The sequence below is a fragment of the Ricinus communis genome, chromosome 3 (assembly GCF_019578655.1).
Source record: "Ricinus communis isolate WT05 ecotype wild-type chromosome 3, ASM1957865v1, whole genome shotgun sequence".
In the NCBI taxonomy this organism is placed as follows: domain Eukaryota; kingdom Viridiplantae; phylum Streptophyta; class Magnoliopsida; order Malpighiales; family Euphorbiaceae; genus Ricinus; species Ricinus communis.
This window is the reverse complement of record NC_063258.1, coordinates 32,344,699-32,363,172: the sequence shown is the minus strand read 5'-3', so window position 1 is coordinate 32,363,172 and position 18,474 is coordinate 32,344,699. Positions and strand designations below refer to the sequence as shown.

General features: G+C 34.5%; 1 protein-coding gene across 2 annotated transcripts; it reads left to right on the top strand.

Moving 5' to 3' along the window:
- Positions 1–588: 588 nt before the first annotated feature.
- On the top strand, positions 589–16,872 carry LOC8274203 (CHD3-type chromatin-remodeling factor PICKLE). 2 transcript variants are annotated; one of them, XM_002515399.4, is made up of 31 exons: positions 608–771; positions 1,550–1,696; positions 2,060–2,197; positions 2,314–2,468; positions 2,739–2,900; positions 2,999–3,240; positions 3,340–3,435; positions 3,552–3,688; positions 3,768–3,980; positions 4,059–4,166; positions 5,095–5,145; positions 5,248–5,347; positions 6,199–6,341; positions 6,425–6,528; positions 7,018–7,156; positions 7,285–7,454; positions 7,859–7,925; positions 8,005–8,127; positions 8,686–8,795; positions 8,883–8,964; positions 11,033–11,230; positions 11,492–11,642; positions 11,728–11,833; positions 12,071–12,145; positions 12,573–12,634; positions 12,742–12,818; positions 13,854–13,984; positions 14,365–14,740; positions 15,442–15,574; positions 15,980–16,053; positions 16,148–16,872. In XM_002515399.4, the coding sequence occupies exons 2-31, from the start codon at positions 1,553–1,555 to the stop codon at positions 16,691–16,693; spliced, it is 4,413 nt and encodes a 1,470-aa protein (XP_002515445.1). In that variant the 5' UTR covers positions 608–771; positions 1,550–1,552; the 3' UTR covers positions 16,694–16,872. The 2 variants fall into 2 exon arrangements, with proteins under 2 accessions (XP_048227673.1, XP_002515445.1); XM_048371716.1 differs by lacking the exons at positions 15,980–16,053; positions 16,148–16,872 and having other exon boundaries at positions 589–771; positions 14,854–15,454.
- The last annotated feature ends 1,602 nt before the right edge of the window (positions 16,873–18,474 follow it).

The following is an 18,474-nucleotide window of genomic DNA, read 5'->3' as shown; positions in this document are numbered from 1 at the left end:
TGATATGTTACATATATAGAAACTGTTTTGGTCGTTGGATTAGCGCCATATTCCAATTTAAACATATTCCATAAATAGATAAATCTGTTATTTAACTGATATGCGCGCCAAATTATATTTTAAAATTATAAGTTAGATATAACAAGAGTTAAACGTTATGCATTAGTCGAATAGATCTATTTTTCTAAAGAAAAAGAAAATACATGAATAATTTTTTTTTTTTATTACTTTCATATACTCTTACCAAAATAATGAAAGTATTCAATTCATTTTAGTTTTAGATTGCTTTCAACAATTAAAAATAAATAAACTATAAAATCACTAAACAGACAAAAATAAACTTCTCTTTCAAATTGATGCTGAAAAAATATATATATTTTTAAAATAATATTCAAAAGACTTTTCTAAGTCTCAACCTAAATCCAAACATCTAAAAAAACCTTACATATGTCATTAATATTAATAAAAAATATTATCACATAAAAATAACCATAATAACCTCTAAAAACCACCTACCATCTCATTCACACAAGGGCATTTCACTAATTTCACCATAAATTCTACTTTCTTTTTTGGCTAAATAAACATCAACACCACTATATAAACAGTGGTTCCAGTTAAAAAAAAAAAAAAAAAAAGAAATTAAAAAGAAAAAAGAAATTCTAACGCCGGTAGCGAGGTTAGCGTTAAGACCGTCTTCTTTTGTTTCTCTGTTTTAAGTCTTAAAACTCCGATTTCGGTCCCGGTTTGCTTCAGATCCGGCTATCTCCGGTAACTCTCTTTCTCTATCTAATTTGCTAAATTACCGTTAGAAATTTTTTTTCTCTCAAGCTCCATTTTTTTTTCTGAAGAGTTTACACACTCCAGTTCACCAGCTACTTAACATTAATTTTAATTATTAGTTAAACAATTCTCTCCTACAAAATTCTGCTTTTATGAAAATCTTTGAAATGGTGACTGTTTATAATTGTTTTACGTAATCAATTTAGATTCTTTTGTTACCTTTTTCTTTTGCATGACATCTCTTGCATTTTTAAGCTTGAGTTTCGTTCGCTTCTGGTGTCGTTTACTTTTTGTTTGTTCAGTTTGCGTTTTCTTCTTCTACTTTTTAATTTGCTTCGATATCAAGGAAATGTTACATTGCGTTTCAGTTTTGATGTTAGAGCCTGGCTTGTGTGTTTGTGGGACCGGCGTTGGATTAGTTCGGGTTTTGGTTGTGTTATTGTGAAGAAAGAGGGTGGTATTGGAGTTTAGTGAGCTCAATTGACGGCATTTTTCAATCACTTACTATGATAACTTGATACTCTTGTGCTCTTAGCTTATAAAAATATGAAATATTAGGGGTTATTACTAAAAAGTATTGTCAAGTACATGTTGAAGATTAGGAAGATCACCTGTTACAAGCTAATGTTTTCAAGCCACAATTCAGACACAATCTATTGGGTGTATAAAGATCCAACCGATCATCCAAACTATGAGTCACTGTTTGTTGCTTGAATGATAATCGATCTCTGAGGTACTAACATTGAATGCTTTGTGTGTGATACAGAATATGAGTAGCCTGGTCGAGAGGCTTCGTGTTAGATCGGAGCGAAGGCCAGTTTATAACTTAGATGAATCGGATGATGAAGATTTCGTGTCAGGAAAACCTGGGAAATCTCAAGAAAAAATCGAAAGGATAGTCAGGGACGATGCGGTTCGTGTCCTTGTTATTTTTTTTAAAACTATTTCTTTGTTATTTTATTTCTGCTTTTTCAATCTTTCCAATGATATAGCTCTATGGCTTCATATTTTCATGTTTTTAATGCATATTATGTTATAATCTCGCCCTGTTACTCTGGTAGGGCAAAGGCTAAGTTTTCTCTGCAGGTTGAGTCTCATAATTTCTGTATTCTGAGTCTTATAATAAGGCTAAGGTAGAAATGATGCATGATTGTTGATTGCAGAGAAAACTTTCTCTTGCCTTAGCTCTTTCAAGTTTTCCAGTTAACACTTCTGCTGCACTGAATTTGATAGGGCAATTGATTTTATTTTCTCTTTATTTATTTCTTTCTTTCAGAAGGCTGACTGTTGTCAATCTTGTGGAGAAAATGGCGATCTTTTGAGCTGTGAAACGTGTACTTATTCTTACCATCCCAAGTGCCTACTTCCACCTATAAAAGCTACTCTTCCTAGCAACTGGAGATGTCCAGAATGTGTATGATATTTTTTGCACTTAGGAGGACAATAATTATTTGTATTGAATTGTCTGTTTAGTTTCATTGTTATTTTAATTAATGTGCTTTCTGGTAGCTGACAATACTGCATTTGCAGGTTAGCCCTCTCAATGATATTGATAAGATTTTGGACTGTGAAATGCGTCCTACTGTAGCTGGTGATAATGATGTGTCCAAGCTGGGTTCAAAGCAAATTTTTGTAAAACAGTATCTTGTGAAGTGGAAAGGATTATCTTATCTGCACTGTACTTGGTAATTCTAGTATAGCTATTTCTTTACATGCCTTTGTTTATTTGAACCCTGATTCAATCATAAAGGTCAAACAACTTGAGGTATACAGGCTAATTCTGCAAAACCATTTTTTTTACATTGAAGTTTTCTTTTGAGCTAACTTGTAATGTTATGTCGTATTATGCTACTCAATTAACCTTTTGTATAGCTTTCTTTTGGATTTTATCTGCATTCCTTTGTCTGCCTTATTTATTTGATAATGTTGATTCATCTGCTTGTTCTTTTCCATAGGGTACCTGAGAAAGAGTTCTTAAAAGCATTTAAGTCAAATCCTCGTTTGAGGACTAAAGTAAATAACTTCCATCGTCAAATGGACTCGAACAATAACGCTGAGGATGACTTTGTTGCCATTCGGCCTGAATGGACTACTGTTGACCGGATTCTTGCTTGCAGGTTGAGCTGTCCTGAATCTATTCTATTAGTGGTATTATTTTGTAAATTTATTTTTTGTTGCATGATTGCTGAATGCAATTCTTATGTAAATGGTGCAGGGGAGATGATGATGAGAAGGAATATTTTGTGAAGTATAAAGAACTTCCTTATGATGAATGTTATTGGGAATTTGAATCAGATATATCAGCATTTCAGCCTGAAATAGAAAAATTTAACAGAATTCAGTCAAAATCTCGCAAACTGAACAAGCATAAAAGCAGCCTTAAAGATGCTACTGACTCCAAGAAGAAGTCAAAAGAATTTCAACAGTATGAACAAAGTCCTGAATTTCTAACTGGAGGTAAATATTTCTTCATCCTGTTTTTCAATCTTGGCATTTTTGTGCAGCTACTTTAGTTTGATTGACATGAATTTCTGAGTTTCTTTGTTGTTTTTGAAGGCTCCTTACATCCATATCAACTAGAAGGCTTGAACTTCTTGCGTTTTTCGTGGTCCAAACAGACGCATGTGATACTTGCTGATGAGATGGGCCTTGGTGAGTCTTGTGATATTTTTATCTCTTGACTCTTCAATGAAGCTTCTATCATGTTGATATTTAAATCTTCCTCTTTGCCACTATGCTTATTTGTTCTTGCTTTTGTTTGACTTCAGGAAAAACTATACAAAGTATTGCATTCTTAGCATCTCTTTTTGAAGAAAGCCTCTCGCCGCATTTGGTTGTAGCTCCACTTTCAACATTGCGGAACTGGGAGCGTGAATTTGCAACATGGGCACCCCAACTGAATGTTGTATGTAAATAAGATTTTGATAGGTCTTCATTGCTGTTCAGTGAAAAATTACTCTTTATTGAGTGTTTCTATTTTGTAGGTCATGTACGTTGGCTCTGCTCAGGCTCGCACTGTTATAAGGGAGTATGAATTTTACTATCCCAAGAGTCACAAAAAGATTAAGAAAAAGAAATCTGGTCAAGTTGTAGGTGAAAGCAAACAAGATAGAATCAAATTTGATGTGCTCTTAACTTCTTATGAGATGATCAACTTGGACACGACATCACTGAAACCAATAAAGTGGGAGTGCATGGTAATGTTATACTGCCCAATGAGTTGTTTGCTGGTCTGCAATCTATAATTACTGCCTAACACTGAAATCTACATGTAGATTGTTGATGAAGGTCATCGTCTCAAAAATAAGGACTCAAAATTGTTTCTTTCACTGAAGCAGTATTCTAGCAATCATCGTGTGCTTTTGACTGGAACTCCTCTTCAGGTTTGTACTCAGTGTTGGTTAGTGATAATGCAAATAAACTACCTAGATTTAAGATTGCTTAATTGCTGATAATAGCAGTTGCATATTGCAAGTATAAAACTGGAAAATAATGCTTTGCTGCAGATACATGTCATTCAAGATCATTACATATTTCTTTGGTAACACTTTCTAATCCAAATTTCAACTTTTAGTTGTTTTATTGATGGTACTTTTCATGCTGTCATGGATGATTTCGTATTCTTCAAAATTAATGAAGAGGAAGGTCATTATCTAATTACTTAAGAAGATTGTGCCATAATGTAAGCTCTAGAATATTGATGCTTCCTGAGTGCACTCATCAGGACAAAGCATTTTCACTTAGATACTTCTGGCTTAATCTTCTGGATGCTGAGGCTGTGTAATTGATGTCATCCCCTGCAAGTTCTTAGATTTATTTCTATTAATCTTAGACAAAATTTCATCCTGATTGTATATGCTGCTTGAATTATGAGTTTAGCTATTTTAAAGTTTTCTCACTGAATTAACGTGGTTAGATTATTATTCAGGAAGTAATTATGGAGTAAATTAGATAGAAGTATTCTATTTAATAAACAAAAGACCAAAGTCTCCGCAACACTTACAGATTCATGCATTACTTTCTTTCTTCTCTTCTCCTTCGTAGTTCTTATTCTTATTACCTTAATGCTTGGATTTTATGTTATCCTCTTGGCTTCCTGATTGCTTTTTTTTTTTTTTTTCCCTTAAGTGGGGCAAGCTAATGTTTTCATACAAGGACTAATATTCATTTGGTTTAATGCCTGGTTGTTCTGTGGTTATTTTGAATGCTTAAAGTTGGTTAAAGTTTGAGTAAATTTTCTCATCTCGTTACTGTTCACATGTATATTTGTTGAATTCCCAACTTACTGGCATTTATCCGATACTTTCTCAGAACAATCTGGATGAACTTTTCATGCTCATGCACTTCCTTGATGCTGGAAAGGTTAGTATTGTGGCAGTTTCATGAACTATGGCAAGTATAATCTGAACGAGTTAGTAAACTGAAAGTCTCTTTACTTTGGGTTTAATATTTGCATGCTTGCAGTTTGCAAGTTTGGAGGAGTTCCAGGAGGAGTTTAAGGATATAAATCAAGAGGAGCAAATTTCGAGACTTCATAAAATGTTGGCACCCCATCTCCTTCGAAGTAATAACTTTTCTATCTGATATCCTTCATTAGATGGCTTGGATTGCTAGTGATATGGAGCCTATAGTTTATTTTGGTGTGTTTGCTGAAGTTACTGCTTGAATCTTTATTATCTTTATCTAGAAGCTTTTGTTTACTAGTCTTTGTTGTCATGATATGAATAGTTTTGACATCACTTGTTAAACTTCTTGAATCTTTACTTTTTAGTTCAGGCCTCGGATAAAAAAAGTGGATGTGAAATAAGGACCTCTTTACCTTCTCTTTGTAGATGCCAAGTCCTAATGACGATCCAGTTTTAGGTAGACATTCACTTATGTTTCGCATGGAGAACTCTATTCACGTCAATCCATGAAGACTTTGATTATATCTGTTCTAACTGTACTATTTTGTTTTGTATCTGACTTCAATTTAGTTTTTCCTACCTACAACCCTGTGTACGCACCTGCAAAGAAGGAGATCCAAATAAAAAAATGTTGAATCTTGTCTGTTGTATATAAAGGCACATTGCTATTTCATTGGTTCAACCTGTGTTAACCAAGTTCTATCAACTTCAAGTATTTTGGTAAAAAAGATGGTTGCCATAAAGTGATGCATGATATTGAATTTCAAGTTTCTCAATTAGTTTATATATCAGAAGGGCTTGCTATTCTCAATTATCTCTGATTAAATACTTTGTGCAATTTTTTCCCTTTTTTACCCTCATTTAGATTAATCATGGCTTGTGGGCTGCCAAAGATATGTTTTCTGCAGTGAAACAGGCTGTTAACATTATCTCATATATTTGCACTTTATTTTATTGAACCATAGTTATGTTGCTGAAATTTGGTTGGAAATATCTGTTCCTTCTTAAGGGGTGAAGAAGGATGTCATGACAGAGTTACCTCCTAAAAAGGAACTCATTCTACGTGTTGAACTAAGCAGCAAGCAAAAAGAATATTACAAGGCCATTTTGACTCGTAACTATCAAATATTAACTCGACGTGGTGGTGCACAGGTATGGTTTGAGTAAGTATATTGGAACTCTATTGCTCCATTTTGACCTAACATCATCATTGTGGTTGGATTTTCTGGGGCCAGATATCTCTCATCAATGTGGTTATGGAATTGCGCAAGCTCTGCTGTCATCCTTATATGTTAGAAGGAGTTGAACCAGATATACAAGATTCCAATGAATCTTTTAGGTACATGGTTTTTTTCTTGAGGATTACAGTACTATGTGCAATGTGTCTATGAGAAAGAGAAACAAAAGGTGCATAGGCATGCGCATTATACTTTGCATGTTCAGAATAGAATTTCTTTCTAAATTGAGATCATGATTGGATATTTGTGTCTTCTTTGTGCGTTAGAGAGCAGGGAATATTTAGTCACCAGAAGCAATGAATTTTTATTACATTTTGAGTCTTGTAACTTAGAGTTTGATAAGAATCTCTGTAGTCTGATGACTTATTTAGTCATAACTGTTATATTATATTCTGTTGGTTAAATACCATTTACCGCCATATCATCTATTCATCCGTCAGGGGCTTGTACTTTTTCATCTTGTTACCTATATGAAAGATAGCTAAAGCATCTTCTGGAAATCTGTAATGTAAAAAGATTTTATCCTAGAAATTTATTTCAAGTAGGATAGAAATAATTTGCCTTGTTTGTTCATCTGTTTTCTTTGACAGACAGCTTGTGGAATCTTCTGGGAAACTGCAACTGTTAGACAAAATGATGGTCAGGCTTAAAGAGCAGGGACACAGAGTTCTCATTTATTCACAATTTCAGCACATGCTAGACTTGTTGGAAGATTACTGCACATATAAGGTACAGATGCCTGCTTTTCACTTACATGACAACTTCAAATTTTGACCTCTTAATTTATTACTGTTTGAAGTATATCTTTAAATGGAGTTTATATATTTCACATGGATACATATGTATTTTTATTTCAGAAATGGCAATATGAACGGATCGATGGAAAGGTTGGTGGAGCGGAGAGACAAGTTCGTATAGACCGGTTCAATGCCAAAAATTCTTCCAGATTTTGTTTTCTCCTTTCTACTAGAGCTGGAGGATTGGGCATAAACCTTGCAACTGCTGATACAGTTATTATATATGATAGGTCAAATCTTTATATCCACACATTTGTTCTTTGTCCTTTATTGTCCTTTTTGAATTCATAACAAGAAAACTGGTATTTATATTGATGTGGTTGAAATAGAAGAAATCACATGGTTAAATAGCTTAGCGTAAATGGGATACATTAGTTTGTGAGGTGATGTATAAATCAGTGGGCATGTTTTACAGATTTTGGTAGATTATTAATTGGTATAGTGACATAGGAAATTGTGAATGATTTAATCCATTTCAGTAACAGGAATAAGAAATGCTCTTTCGTATTCCTATTTATAATACCCATCCCCTGTGTGTACATGAAAACTAATTAATGAAGACCATTTTGTTCTTGTTTAGTTTGATGTCATTTCCCCCCTTACACACTGAAAATATTGTTTTTGGTTTATTTAGTGATTGGAATCCTCATGCTGATCTTCAAGCAATGGCTAGAGCTCATCGACTTGGCCAAACCAACAAGGTTAAAGTTATTCTTTGTTGATATGATAACATTAATTGCCTATGTTGGTCGTTTAGTGGACATTATTTGGATATTGCAGGTAATGATTTATAGGCTCATTACACGGGGAACTATTGAGGAACGGATGATGCAGATGACTAAGAAGAAAATGGTTTTAGAGCATCTTGTTGTTGGAAGGCTGAAAGCACAAAATATTAACCAGGTAATAATCCTTTTCCATGGAGTAAAGGCTTTGGGCATATATGTAGTAGTATAGCCTGTCTTGCTTGTGCCTACTTGGTTCTCAAGTTTTGTGAAGATATTATCATTAAGAATTTGATGTTTGACTTGATATTTAATTATAGTTGTAGTACTGTATGTTCAGGGGGCCATTGCTTGGTCCAATTGTAAATGTTCTGTACCTGCAACCATGGAGTTATACTAAGACTTGAGAGCAATCACTGTTTGAAAATATGAAAATTGGACAAATTCTCGTAGGATTCACATGTGGTTATAATTGGGTGATGTACTTTTCTAATGTCAAAGAGTTTGGAAGATTTTTTTGGCATCACGACAAAGTAGGCAGATAATGTACCCAATTTTTTTGTATGGCTAGTTCTTGTGTCCTCGGATGCAATATGTATTGATTGATGCATCATGTGGTATATGTTTCTTTGATGTTTATTATGAGAGTTATAGGTTCATATTATAGAACATAGTATACTAATACCTATGTTAATGATAATAATAAAAAATCCTATAAGATTCACTTTTATTGTAGGAAGAGTTAGACGACATCATTAGGTATGGTTCAAAGGAGCTATTTGCTGATGAAAATGATGAAGCAGGAAAATCACGTCAAATTCATTATGATGACACTGCTATAGACCGGTAAACACTTTTTCTTTAACTGCAGATATTTGATGGTTCATAGTATTAAACCTTATCTCATAGATTAAGTTTGTGTTCTCTCAATAGATTACTTGATCGTGAACAAGTTGGAGAAGAAGAGGCTTCAGTGGATGATGAAGAGGAAGATGGATTTTTGAAGGCTTTTAAGGTTTGTGGTCTTTATAGCATATTTTGCACTTATTTCTAGTGCAAATTTCTTCAGTGATATGTTAGGGTTTATCTTCTTGCCTTTGATCAGCCCAAAGTTAAAAAAGACAAAAAAGTAAATATCGAGATAATAAAGGATAAAAATGCACGCCTTTGCTCTAACATGGAACTTTCCTTTTTGAATCATTTCTAGACAAAGTATTGAGTCATCAAAATATGCTTTGATTGCTTTAATAGTATATGTTGTCCACATGTTTGAATTTCTTATCACTTCAAAAGAGAAAAGTTATCGTTGTCAATTAATTCGCCTTTTCCTAATAGGTATACTGGCCTAGTACCCATGTGGATGTATTCTGGAAGATCAGAAATCCTCACTTCTTTATCGTTGATTTTTGCATTCTATTCTCAAGCTTTTAGCGATTGGTTTATCATCACTCAGCTCTTGCATTTTTCCTCAATATTTTATTGTTCCTTGCTTTTCACTTGCCAATTGCCTTTCACTTTTTCACACTAAGACTATAAACGAGTTGAGCCAAGTCTAGTCGAGTATTATGTGGTTGTTAGGCCTGGTTCATTTATATTTTTTTAAATCTCAAGCTTAAGATTGAGCCTAATTCTTGTCAAGCTTGTTTTGTTAATATTTCAAACAAGCATGCCCACGAGCATAGTACATTAATAAAAGTTAGATATTATAATATTATTTGACTCAACAAGTGTACTTTTCTAATCACTTAAGAATCTTGTCATTTCATAGTTGTAGAAGACAATAGGGAAAATAGAATTGGTATGGTAATGGGCCACATGAAACATCAGAATTTTTAAAGATTTTCCATGTTCTTGCTATATAAATGAGAGTATATAAAAAAAATTATCAGTATGAAATAATTAAACTCTTTTCTATAAGTAAATTAAATTCTACTAATATCAAAACTAACTGGGGGGAAATCCTAGAGTAGTAACGAGCCCAAAAGCTCGTACTGAGTCAAGAATTTACCTTCTCATGTTGGACTCAAAATTTTAACAAGCTTAAAAATAAGGTCATGCTAGGCTCGTTACATTTTTAGACAAGCTCGAACAAGTTAAAAAAGTAAGCAGAATTTTAGTCAAACTCGAACCATTTGGATCGTTTTACACCTCTATTTAACACATAGTGAGCATATTTGTTGATTAAGATAGAGTGAAACCATAGGCTACAAAACTGATGTTATTTTTTTATTTACAACTCATTTTTGGTTATGTCTGAATCATCCAGTGTGGACCTGACATTGTAACTATTAATAGTCTTGCAGATTCAGAACTTCCCAAATTTGAAGAATAATTGAAATCCTAGTCATTAAATTCAAATCTCAGCTTTCATGTTAGAATCTAACCTATTGCTTTATTTCCATTTAAACATCAAAGATATTGTGTATAAAATATTAGCAAAAATTCTCTCTCTTCCTCTCATTTCTTTTTCTTTTCGTGTGGCTGAAGTGATGGTTAGCTGTGGTCTTGGCGATACTGATATTTTATGTCTTGGAGCAATAAAGAACCAAATGTAGCGTGCTTTCAATCACCTGCGATCTGCATCTCCTGTGGTGTAAAGAGAAATTCTTTAAGCACTCTTGATTATTAGTCCGACCCATATAAAGGACGCCCTTGATTTTACAAATTCATTTGGTGCTGTTTAATCTTGTGAGTTGGCTTAGTCCATTTTACAGATTTTCTCACTTCATCCTGTTATTACAGCGAAATTGAATTTTAACTTTGGATTCTTTGGGATCCTTACACTGAGGCTGAAATAAGCATTAGATCCTTTTGGTTCTGTCCAGTTTAGCACGCAAATTGGTTGTGTATATGAAAAGGAACTAATCATGATGACCAAAAATGGAATCATCAGGTTCTTGGTGAGCACTTATGGTTTCTTTCCAGAAGCAGGCCTTATGTCTTGAACTGCTTATGTTTGGATCGTATTTGCAATTGTTGTTACAATTCTTTGCTACGCGTGCATATGATATCTCATTTGTCAGTTTTGGGCTTTTTGCCTCTTGATTTTCAGTTTTTGATTGAAATTGTCCTTCAAATTTTAGGTTGCAAATTTTGAGTACATTGACGAAGTCCAGGCTGCAGCGGAGGAGGCAGCTCAAAAAGCTGCAGCAGAAGCTAAATCTACCTTGAATAATTCTGAAAGGTCAAATTACTGGGAAGAATTGTTGAAAGATAGATATGAAGTGCATAAGGTTGAGGAGTTTAATGCGTTAGGCAAGGGAAAAAGAAGCCGTAAACAGGTATTGCTCATACTGTCATTAGTCAAGTTTATGTTTTGAGATCATTAATAGTGCTATATCTTTTATGCCATTCTATACAATGTGTTTTTTTTTTTTTTTTTTTTTAATTTTATCCTAATGCTGTTTATGCTTTCTGTCTCCAATTTCATGGACATATTCGAGGGTTAAACATGACTTGCTCTTTGGTTCCAGCATCATATTATAATAATGTTTTGTTTGATCTGGAAATTGGAGTAACTGGTTCCCTTGCAATTCATTCAGATGGTGTCTGTTGAAGAAGATGATCTTGCTGGTTTGGAAGATGTAAGCTCTGATGGCGAGGATGATAACTATGAAGCTGATTTGACTGATAGTGAGACGGCTTCTTCTGGAACACAGTCTGGAAGAAAGCCTTACAGAAAGAGAGCTCGTGGTACCCCTACTCTCTTCTATTTGTTTTAGTGTAGCAGCAAGTAGTATCTGATGACGGTACTGATTTCTAAAACAATATCTTTCAGTGGATAATATGGAACCAATCCCTTTGATGGAGGGTGAAGGAAGATCATTTAGGGTGCTGGGTTTCAATCAAAATCAGAGGGCTGCATTCGTACAAATTTTGATGAGGTTAGAACTTTCATATGTAACAAATAAATTCTAGTCCTATGATCATAGATTTTGTCCGAGTGGTTGTATCTCTGTGCCTGCATTTAAACATGTTAACTGTTCTCTTTGCTTTTATTTTGTTGGTTTGTGGAATTTATAACTGTGTTGCTGAATTAAAAAGCTCTAGGGCATGATGTTGAGTGTTACTATGTTTGTTCCTCTTATTGGAGTTTCTCTTACTTGAGAATGCACTTGCAGGTTTGGGGTAGGGGAGTATGACTGGAAGGAGTTCGCATCTCGCATGAAACAGAAGTCATATGAAGAAATAAGAGAGTAATGATCATAGCCTTCACTTCTTCAATTTTGCTGTATATGTGATACATATGATTGCATGTTGAGTTTCAAAAATATTTTCCCCAAATTATATGCACACTTGTACTTCAAGCACTCTTCAAGACACAGTGAATAGAGCTTGAGATACGTCTACAATCTTCTAATTTGTGGAGATTCAATTTCCTCATTGTCCATCAATCCAACTGCCCTGGTAGAATCTATGGCTTGAATCAATTTCCTGAGATTTTTATTCATAACATGGTTAATCTAATTTTTTTTTCTCCACATCATTCATGCAAAGAGCTACTCATTTCTTAGCCTTGCATTTGCCATTCTGCCAAGTTTAACATGCAGTTTATCATTTGACTTACTGCCATGCTGCTAATATATAATGTTCTGATTTATGGTATCTTTTCCTTCAATGCAGTTATGGGATTCTTTTCTTGTCTCATATCGTTGAAGAAATAACTGACTCACCAAACTTTTCAGGTGATTGTTTTTCAAATCAAAATTTTCTTATTTCTTTTACTGTAGTTGCTCGGCTGCTTCGTTCTATGTAACACTAATATGTCGGAGTTCAATTTGTTTGGCTGCAGATGGTGTTCCTAAAGAAGGACTTCGAATTCAAGATGTACTTGTTAGGATTGCTGTCCTGCTTCTGATCCTGGAAAAGGTCAGTGTCCAAATGGAAATTCTCTCAAGTCTTGTGCATAGTTTTTTATCTCTAAGGGAGAAGCAAGAGTAACACGATTTCTTAGAGATTCTGTTATTATTGTGCCTGCTTAGCAGAGAAGGGGATTGGAGGGTTGCCTCGAACATGTAAAAAGTTCATATCTTCTGAACTGGGGAGTTGGATTTGTTTGCAATCTTCATTACTCTGTTTTTCTTTGAGTGGAAATTTCAGAATTATCATCCTTTTTTCTTTTTTAAATCTTGTAAGTTAAATTTTCCTTTGTCTCACCCTTCCCTTTTCCTTCTCTTTCGAACCAAGTAAAGGGATAGTACATTGCTGTCATTTTCTCTTACTCTTCCAATTTAACCACAAGGGAGAGGCTTCTTCTCGATATCATCCTTTGTTCCTTCCAAATTTCTTAAAGGGACTGCTGATTTCTATAGCATGCATCTGTTAGCATTTTGATGGCCAGCTGAACCAAGCACACGAAGCACAAGGCATTATTGTTAGAAGTGTGTCGCTGGTGCACAAGGTGCTCCCTGCCTAGTGCAGGGCAGGGGGAGGGTAGGTGCATAAGTACACAGCCTTCCCTTTGCTTTTCGTAAAGAGGCTGCTTCCATGCCTCGAAACATGGCACCAAGGTTCACCATATTATTCTTTTTTTTTTTTTTTTTTTTTTTTTTTTTCAGTTAGACTCCTCCAATTCTTGATCATTTTGTCAATATCATTCAGGATGGTAAATTTGATGTGATGCATGTCTTTTATTGTGTGTGCTTAATTCAATAAACATGATTCCCTGCCTTTGTTATTTTAATCTGCTAAGGTAATTGATATTAGTATAAGCTAATCCTATTTTCTGAAATGAACGGCTTAAGATGCAAAGATGATCCTAATACAGAAAAAGCTTGTTTCTTTAAATGTCATTTAAGATGTCCTTTCACATATAATAGTTATAATAACAGAAGTCCAATTTGGACTTTGGCCTGTGAAAATGTTCAATGAGTAAATATATGATTGATGGCTTTGGAATAATAGGTGAAGTTTGCATCTGAGAAGCCGGGCATTCCACTTTTCACAGATGACATTGTATTGCGCTACCCAGGACTGAAGAGTGGAAAATTTTGGAAAGAAGAACATGATCTGTTATTACTTCGTGCAGTCTTAAAGTATGCTTTCCTCGTTATTTTATCTGTTGTTACGTTTAAATCTCTATATGGTAACTCATTACTTTGACTTTGTGAGTTGTCTTGGTGGTTAGTACTTACGAAAAGGCATAGCCTGTTCACACTCCTTTATTTGACTATCACAAAAGATAAAACTGATTGGTAGATTGCAGTGCTTGGGCTTGCTAATTTTGTTGTAATTCTGCCGATTGAATGAGATTTTTTGGGTTGATGCTGGTTAAGAGTAGGAAAAAATAAATTTGCAAAAATTTAATGAATAGTAAAAAAGCAGAAATCTTATACCAGGTTTATTTTCTCCATTCTTGAGTTGGTTTATTTAAATCTTTGGTTTATTACTTAATTATTGTTATTTCCATCTCAAGGCATGGATATGGAAGGTGGCAAGCTATTGTTGATGACAAAGACTTGAAGATTCAGGAGATCATTTGTAAAGAGTTGAATCTTCCTTTTATAAATCTGCTTATCACAGGACAATCCAGTACTCAAGCTCAAAATGGTGTTAACGCTGCTAACACTGAACCTCCTAGCACCCAAGTGCAAGGAAATGGTACTGGCAATGATTTAGCAGCTGATGTTGCACAGGGGACATCGGACATTGGTAATCAACCACAGTTATATCAAGATTCCAATATATTATATCATTTTAGAGATATGCAGCGCCGGCAGGTTGAGTTCATTAAGAAACGAGTGCTTCTTTTAGAGAAAGGGCTCAATGCAGAGTACCAGAAAGAATATTTTGTAAGTTGCTGCTACTTCTCTAATGCTCAATGGTGCTATTTTGAGTTTCCCATTTAATTTTACATGGGCCAAGCAATTTTTATTTATTTATTTATTTATTTTATCACACAAAGTTTCTGCGAGGGGTAATTTTAAGAGAATCCAGTGGAGAGATGGGATATATGCTAAAATTCGCAAGGACCTTTGGTTCAGCAAGAGATATAGTAAACAGGTCAGGAGAAAAAGAAGAGTGGAGAGAGAGAGAGAGAGAGAGATTGGATGAGGACACGTTAATTCAGAGGATGGAAAACTAAGGGAGTATCACTGGGTAGGTCTGATCCAATCTATACTTTTGAATAGGGACCTCCCTGGAGTCAAATAAAAGTGTAATACATAACTGTTATTTTAATTACTTGTTACCTTTGCTTAATTATCTTCTTCTTTTTCATCATTTACAAAGCAAATTATTATCGTTTAAGTTATGGTAACTTTACGACTGCATCAATATCCTTGAACTCATTAATTAACCAACTCTATCTGTAGGATGCGCGATTGTTCTAACAGAAGGGGGATTATTGGCTCCTTAGACCTTCCTTTTTCTTTCTTTTTTTGTTCCCGTTTCATTTCTCCTTTTTTTAGGGAGTCGAGGAAGCAGGGGTTTGCCTGTAATTGACTTGCCTATGGACTGATACAGTTGTTTCTCCTATGCATATGTATGTCAGGATGACTCGAAGTCAAATGAGATTGCAACGGAAGAGCCTGAAGGTGACATAAAGGCTGCAGATGGATTTAATTTAGGCTCCACAGAGACTGATGCTCAAATGATTGACCAGTTGCCTCAAACGGAACTGATTAGTGAGTTGAACCCATGTCCATTATGTTACATCTATGATGCATATAGGAATTCAATAAACTAAATGAATCTGGGCTATTAACTTTTTTTCTCTATTTGTTATTCATTGTTCATAATTAAAATGAGTACAGAAATAGGAAAACATGAGTAGTTGGAGTAATCAAAATTGCATGGGAAAAAAATGTGAGAAATATACATAATAAATGTGCTATTTATACATCTATATTGAACTGTGGATTATGGATGTGCCATCAGGAGAGTTCTTTGTCTTCTCTCTCGAATCATGTTGGGTTTTGTATATCCTAATCAACTATTAGGCATTTTAGGAGGCCTGGTCTACACCATTGGTTGATGCCATTTTAGTTAAGAAAAAACGTCATATGACGACTAACATTCTCCCTGTGCAGCAACGGAAGAAATTCTGACAGCTGCCTATGATGATGATCCAGATAGATTGGAATTGCCGCAACTCTACAATAAGGTAAATGTTTCCTCCACAAAGTGAAAATAGGGGGAGCAGCATGATCAAGGATTGCGCAAGGTTTTAACACATCTCTTTTCGATTCTGTTGGCAGATGTGCAACATATTGGAGCAAAACGTTCAAGAATCTGTTCAAACATCCATAACCAACCAACCAGCAAGTCTCAAGTTGAGGGAAGGCCTTCTTCCACTGGAGACCATTTCTCAACAGATAAATCAAATTCTCTCGCATCCACAACAGAAGTCTCCTGTCCCTGAACAGAATGCGCTAGATTCAAATGAAGCACAAGCTGAATCGCATGGCTGTCTAACACAATCACATTTACCATCTATCCAACAGAATAATGACAATTCATCTGTGTTGGAAGATGCTGAGAGGAAGGACATAATGACAGAGTCCAAACTGCAAAAAGAAGGCAATGAAATTCCACCTTCAGCAGATACATGTAGATCACCCAAGGAACCAGGAATGATCAAGGATGAAGTTCAGAATGTTGCTGACGGTTCTTCAATGGAAACTGAAAATGACGTGGGGGTGGAAGAAAAGAAGAATGATACGGATACCAAAACTGATGCTATACTTGACGAAAACAAGACTGCAGAAAAATCAAACACAGGAGTCATTGTTTTAGATGATTAATATAGGCAAATAACAATTTCGTTAAAACTCTTCATGATACCTTAGCTGTATCATTTAGTTTACAGGCTTCAGCAAAAGAGACTATCAATTGCTGCAACTCTTCAACATCTATAAATGTCTTTGTTATTCCAAAGGCATGAACGCAAGTTAAGTTTTCAAAATACTAGTGTTACTGTGAATTTGCATGTTAGGTTTTTTCAGGGGATGATTCCTGTGCGTCGTAGGAGACAATTTTCAGGTAAAAGGCAGCTATTTTTAGGTGTCTGCAAGTCCGATACGCTTAAAAAGGGATGGAACTGTAGCTTGTATTTCAGGCTTAATATTATTATTATGTCACAACAAGAGGATTAATACTTCTTGCATAAATTGTCATCTAATCTTTTGACCATTGATATGGAAACTTCTTGTATTTTAGGCATAGCATGGTTGCCATATCGATTTGCCTAACGTCACCCTGGTCACAAAATGTGCTATGATGCCATTGGCATTTTCTCGATTGACTCTATTAATAGTTCCTTTTGATAAGGAAACAGTAAAATTAATGCATTCTCCTTTTCTTTCAGGAAAATGGTTTTCTACAGGACAACAGCGTGAAATTTCTGTTGCCTTGTATATCTGCAAAATGGGCCGAGCCGAGCAAAACTTTTAAACATCTAAGCTCTAATCCTCTTTAAGCTCATCTTTAGTGACTCGAGCTCGATTAAATATTGAGTTTGGTTCACTACAAATGAACTTGAATTCAATTCAAGGTTGATTTTTCATTAGCTTGATAAATTCAAGTTCAGCTCCTAATATATGTAAAGAAAAAAAAAAATTATATAATTTTATGATATCAACATATTAGCTATCAAGCTACTTATAATTTCGACCTGCAAATGAGCTAGTTAACAAACTCATCAATAAGTTATCTCACTAATCGGAGAATACGAGTATTAATAATTCATGCTTGACTGTTTATGTGACAAATTTATATATTTTATTCAAATTCAGCTTATTAGATAATATAATTGAGTTTTTATGAAACTGAAATAGTTTATAAGCAGGTATAAAGAATTATATAATATGAAAAACAGAGCGGAATATCTATGCGTTGCAACTCCATCGAAACAGAATCCTCATTTTTTCCTTTTCTCTATGTTTATTTCTATTCTGGTTTTATAAATGTCTCTACGAATTATTATTATTTGCAAACATTTCATTCCTTAAGTTAAGAGACAAGAAAAGAATAGAGAGTTCCACTAACTAAGAAGTTTATTACTATTTACTTCCCACAACCGAAAGCGTACTCCTGTGCTCACTGGTGCGCCACTCTAATTCTGTGATTGCTCCTTATGCATCATCCCGTTGTGCATTCCTTTCTAAATTTTACTCAAATCCTACGCTCTTTATCTATATATTAAATTAAAATATATATTCATTAATTTTAAATATATATCAGTTTTAAAATATAAAATACATTGTATATATATAAGTAAGAATTAAAAAAAGAAAAAAGGAGAAATAAAAAGCTTGACGTTAGTTCAACCAGAAATCGGTTTGTGCCCCTGAGTTGAAGGTATCATTTTCATTGTATCCTTGTTTGTGTGTTTAGAAGCTTATGAAAAACTCGAAGGAGTGGTTCATTTGAGAAATTAGCGCGCCCACAGCATTTCAGTTTTCTTGCCAATCAAGATTACAATTCAATTTTCATTCTTTTGCCCTCATTATATATTACATAAATGTATCTTTTTACCTAATAAGTTCCCCCTCACTGGATCGAGTACTTGCTGTGCTTATTAGCA

Excerpts from the sequence above, each read along its gene's own strand:
- LOC8274203 (XM_002515399.4), top strand. The coding sequence starts at position 1,553 with ATGAGTAGCCTGGTCGAGAGGCTTCGTGTTAGATCGGAGCGAAGGCCA. Across the intron at positions 5,348-6,198 it reads GGCACCCCATCTCCTTCGAA|GGGTGAAGAAGGATGTCATG; the intron begins GTAATAACTTTT and ends TTCCTTCTTAAG. Across the intron at positions 8,796-8,882 it reads GATGACACTGCTATAGACCG|ATTACTTGATCGTGAACAAG; the intron begins GTAAACACTTTT and ends TTCTCTCAATAG.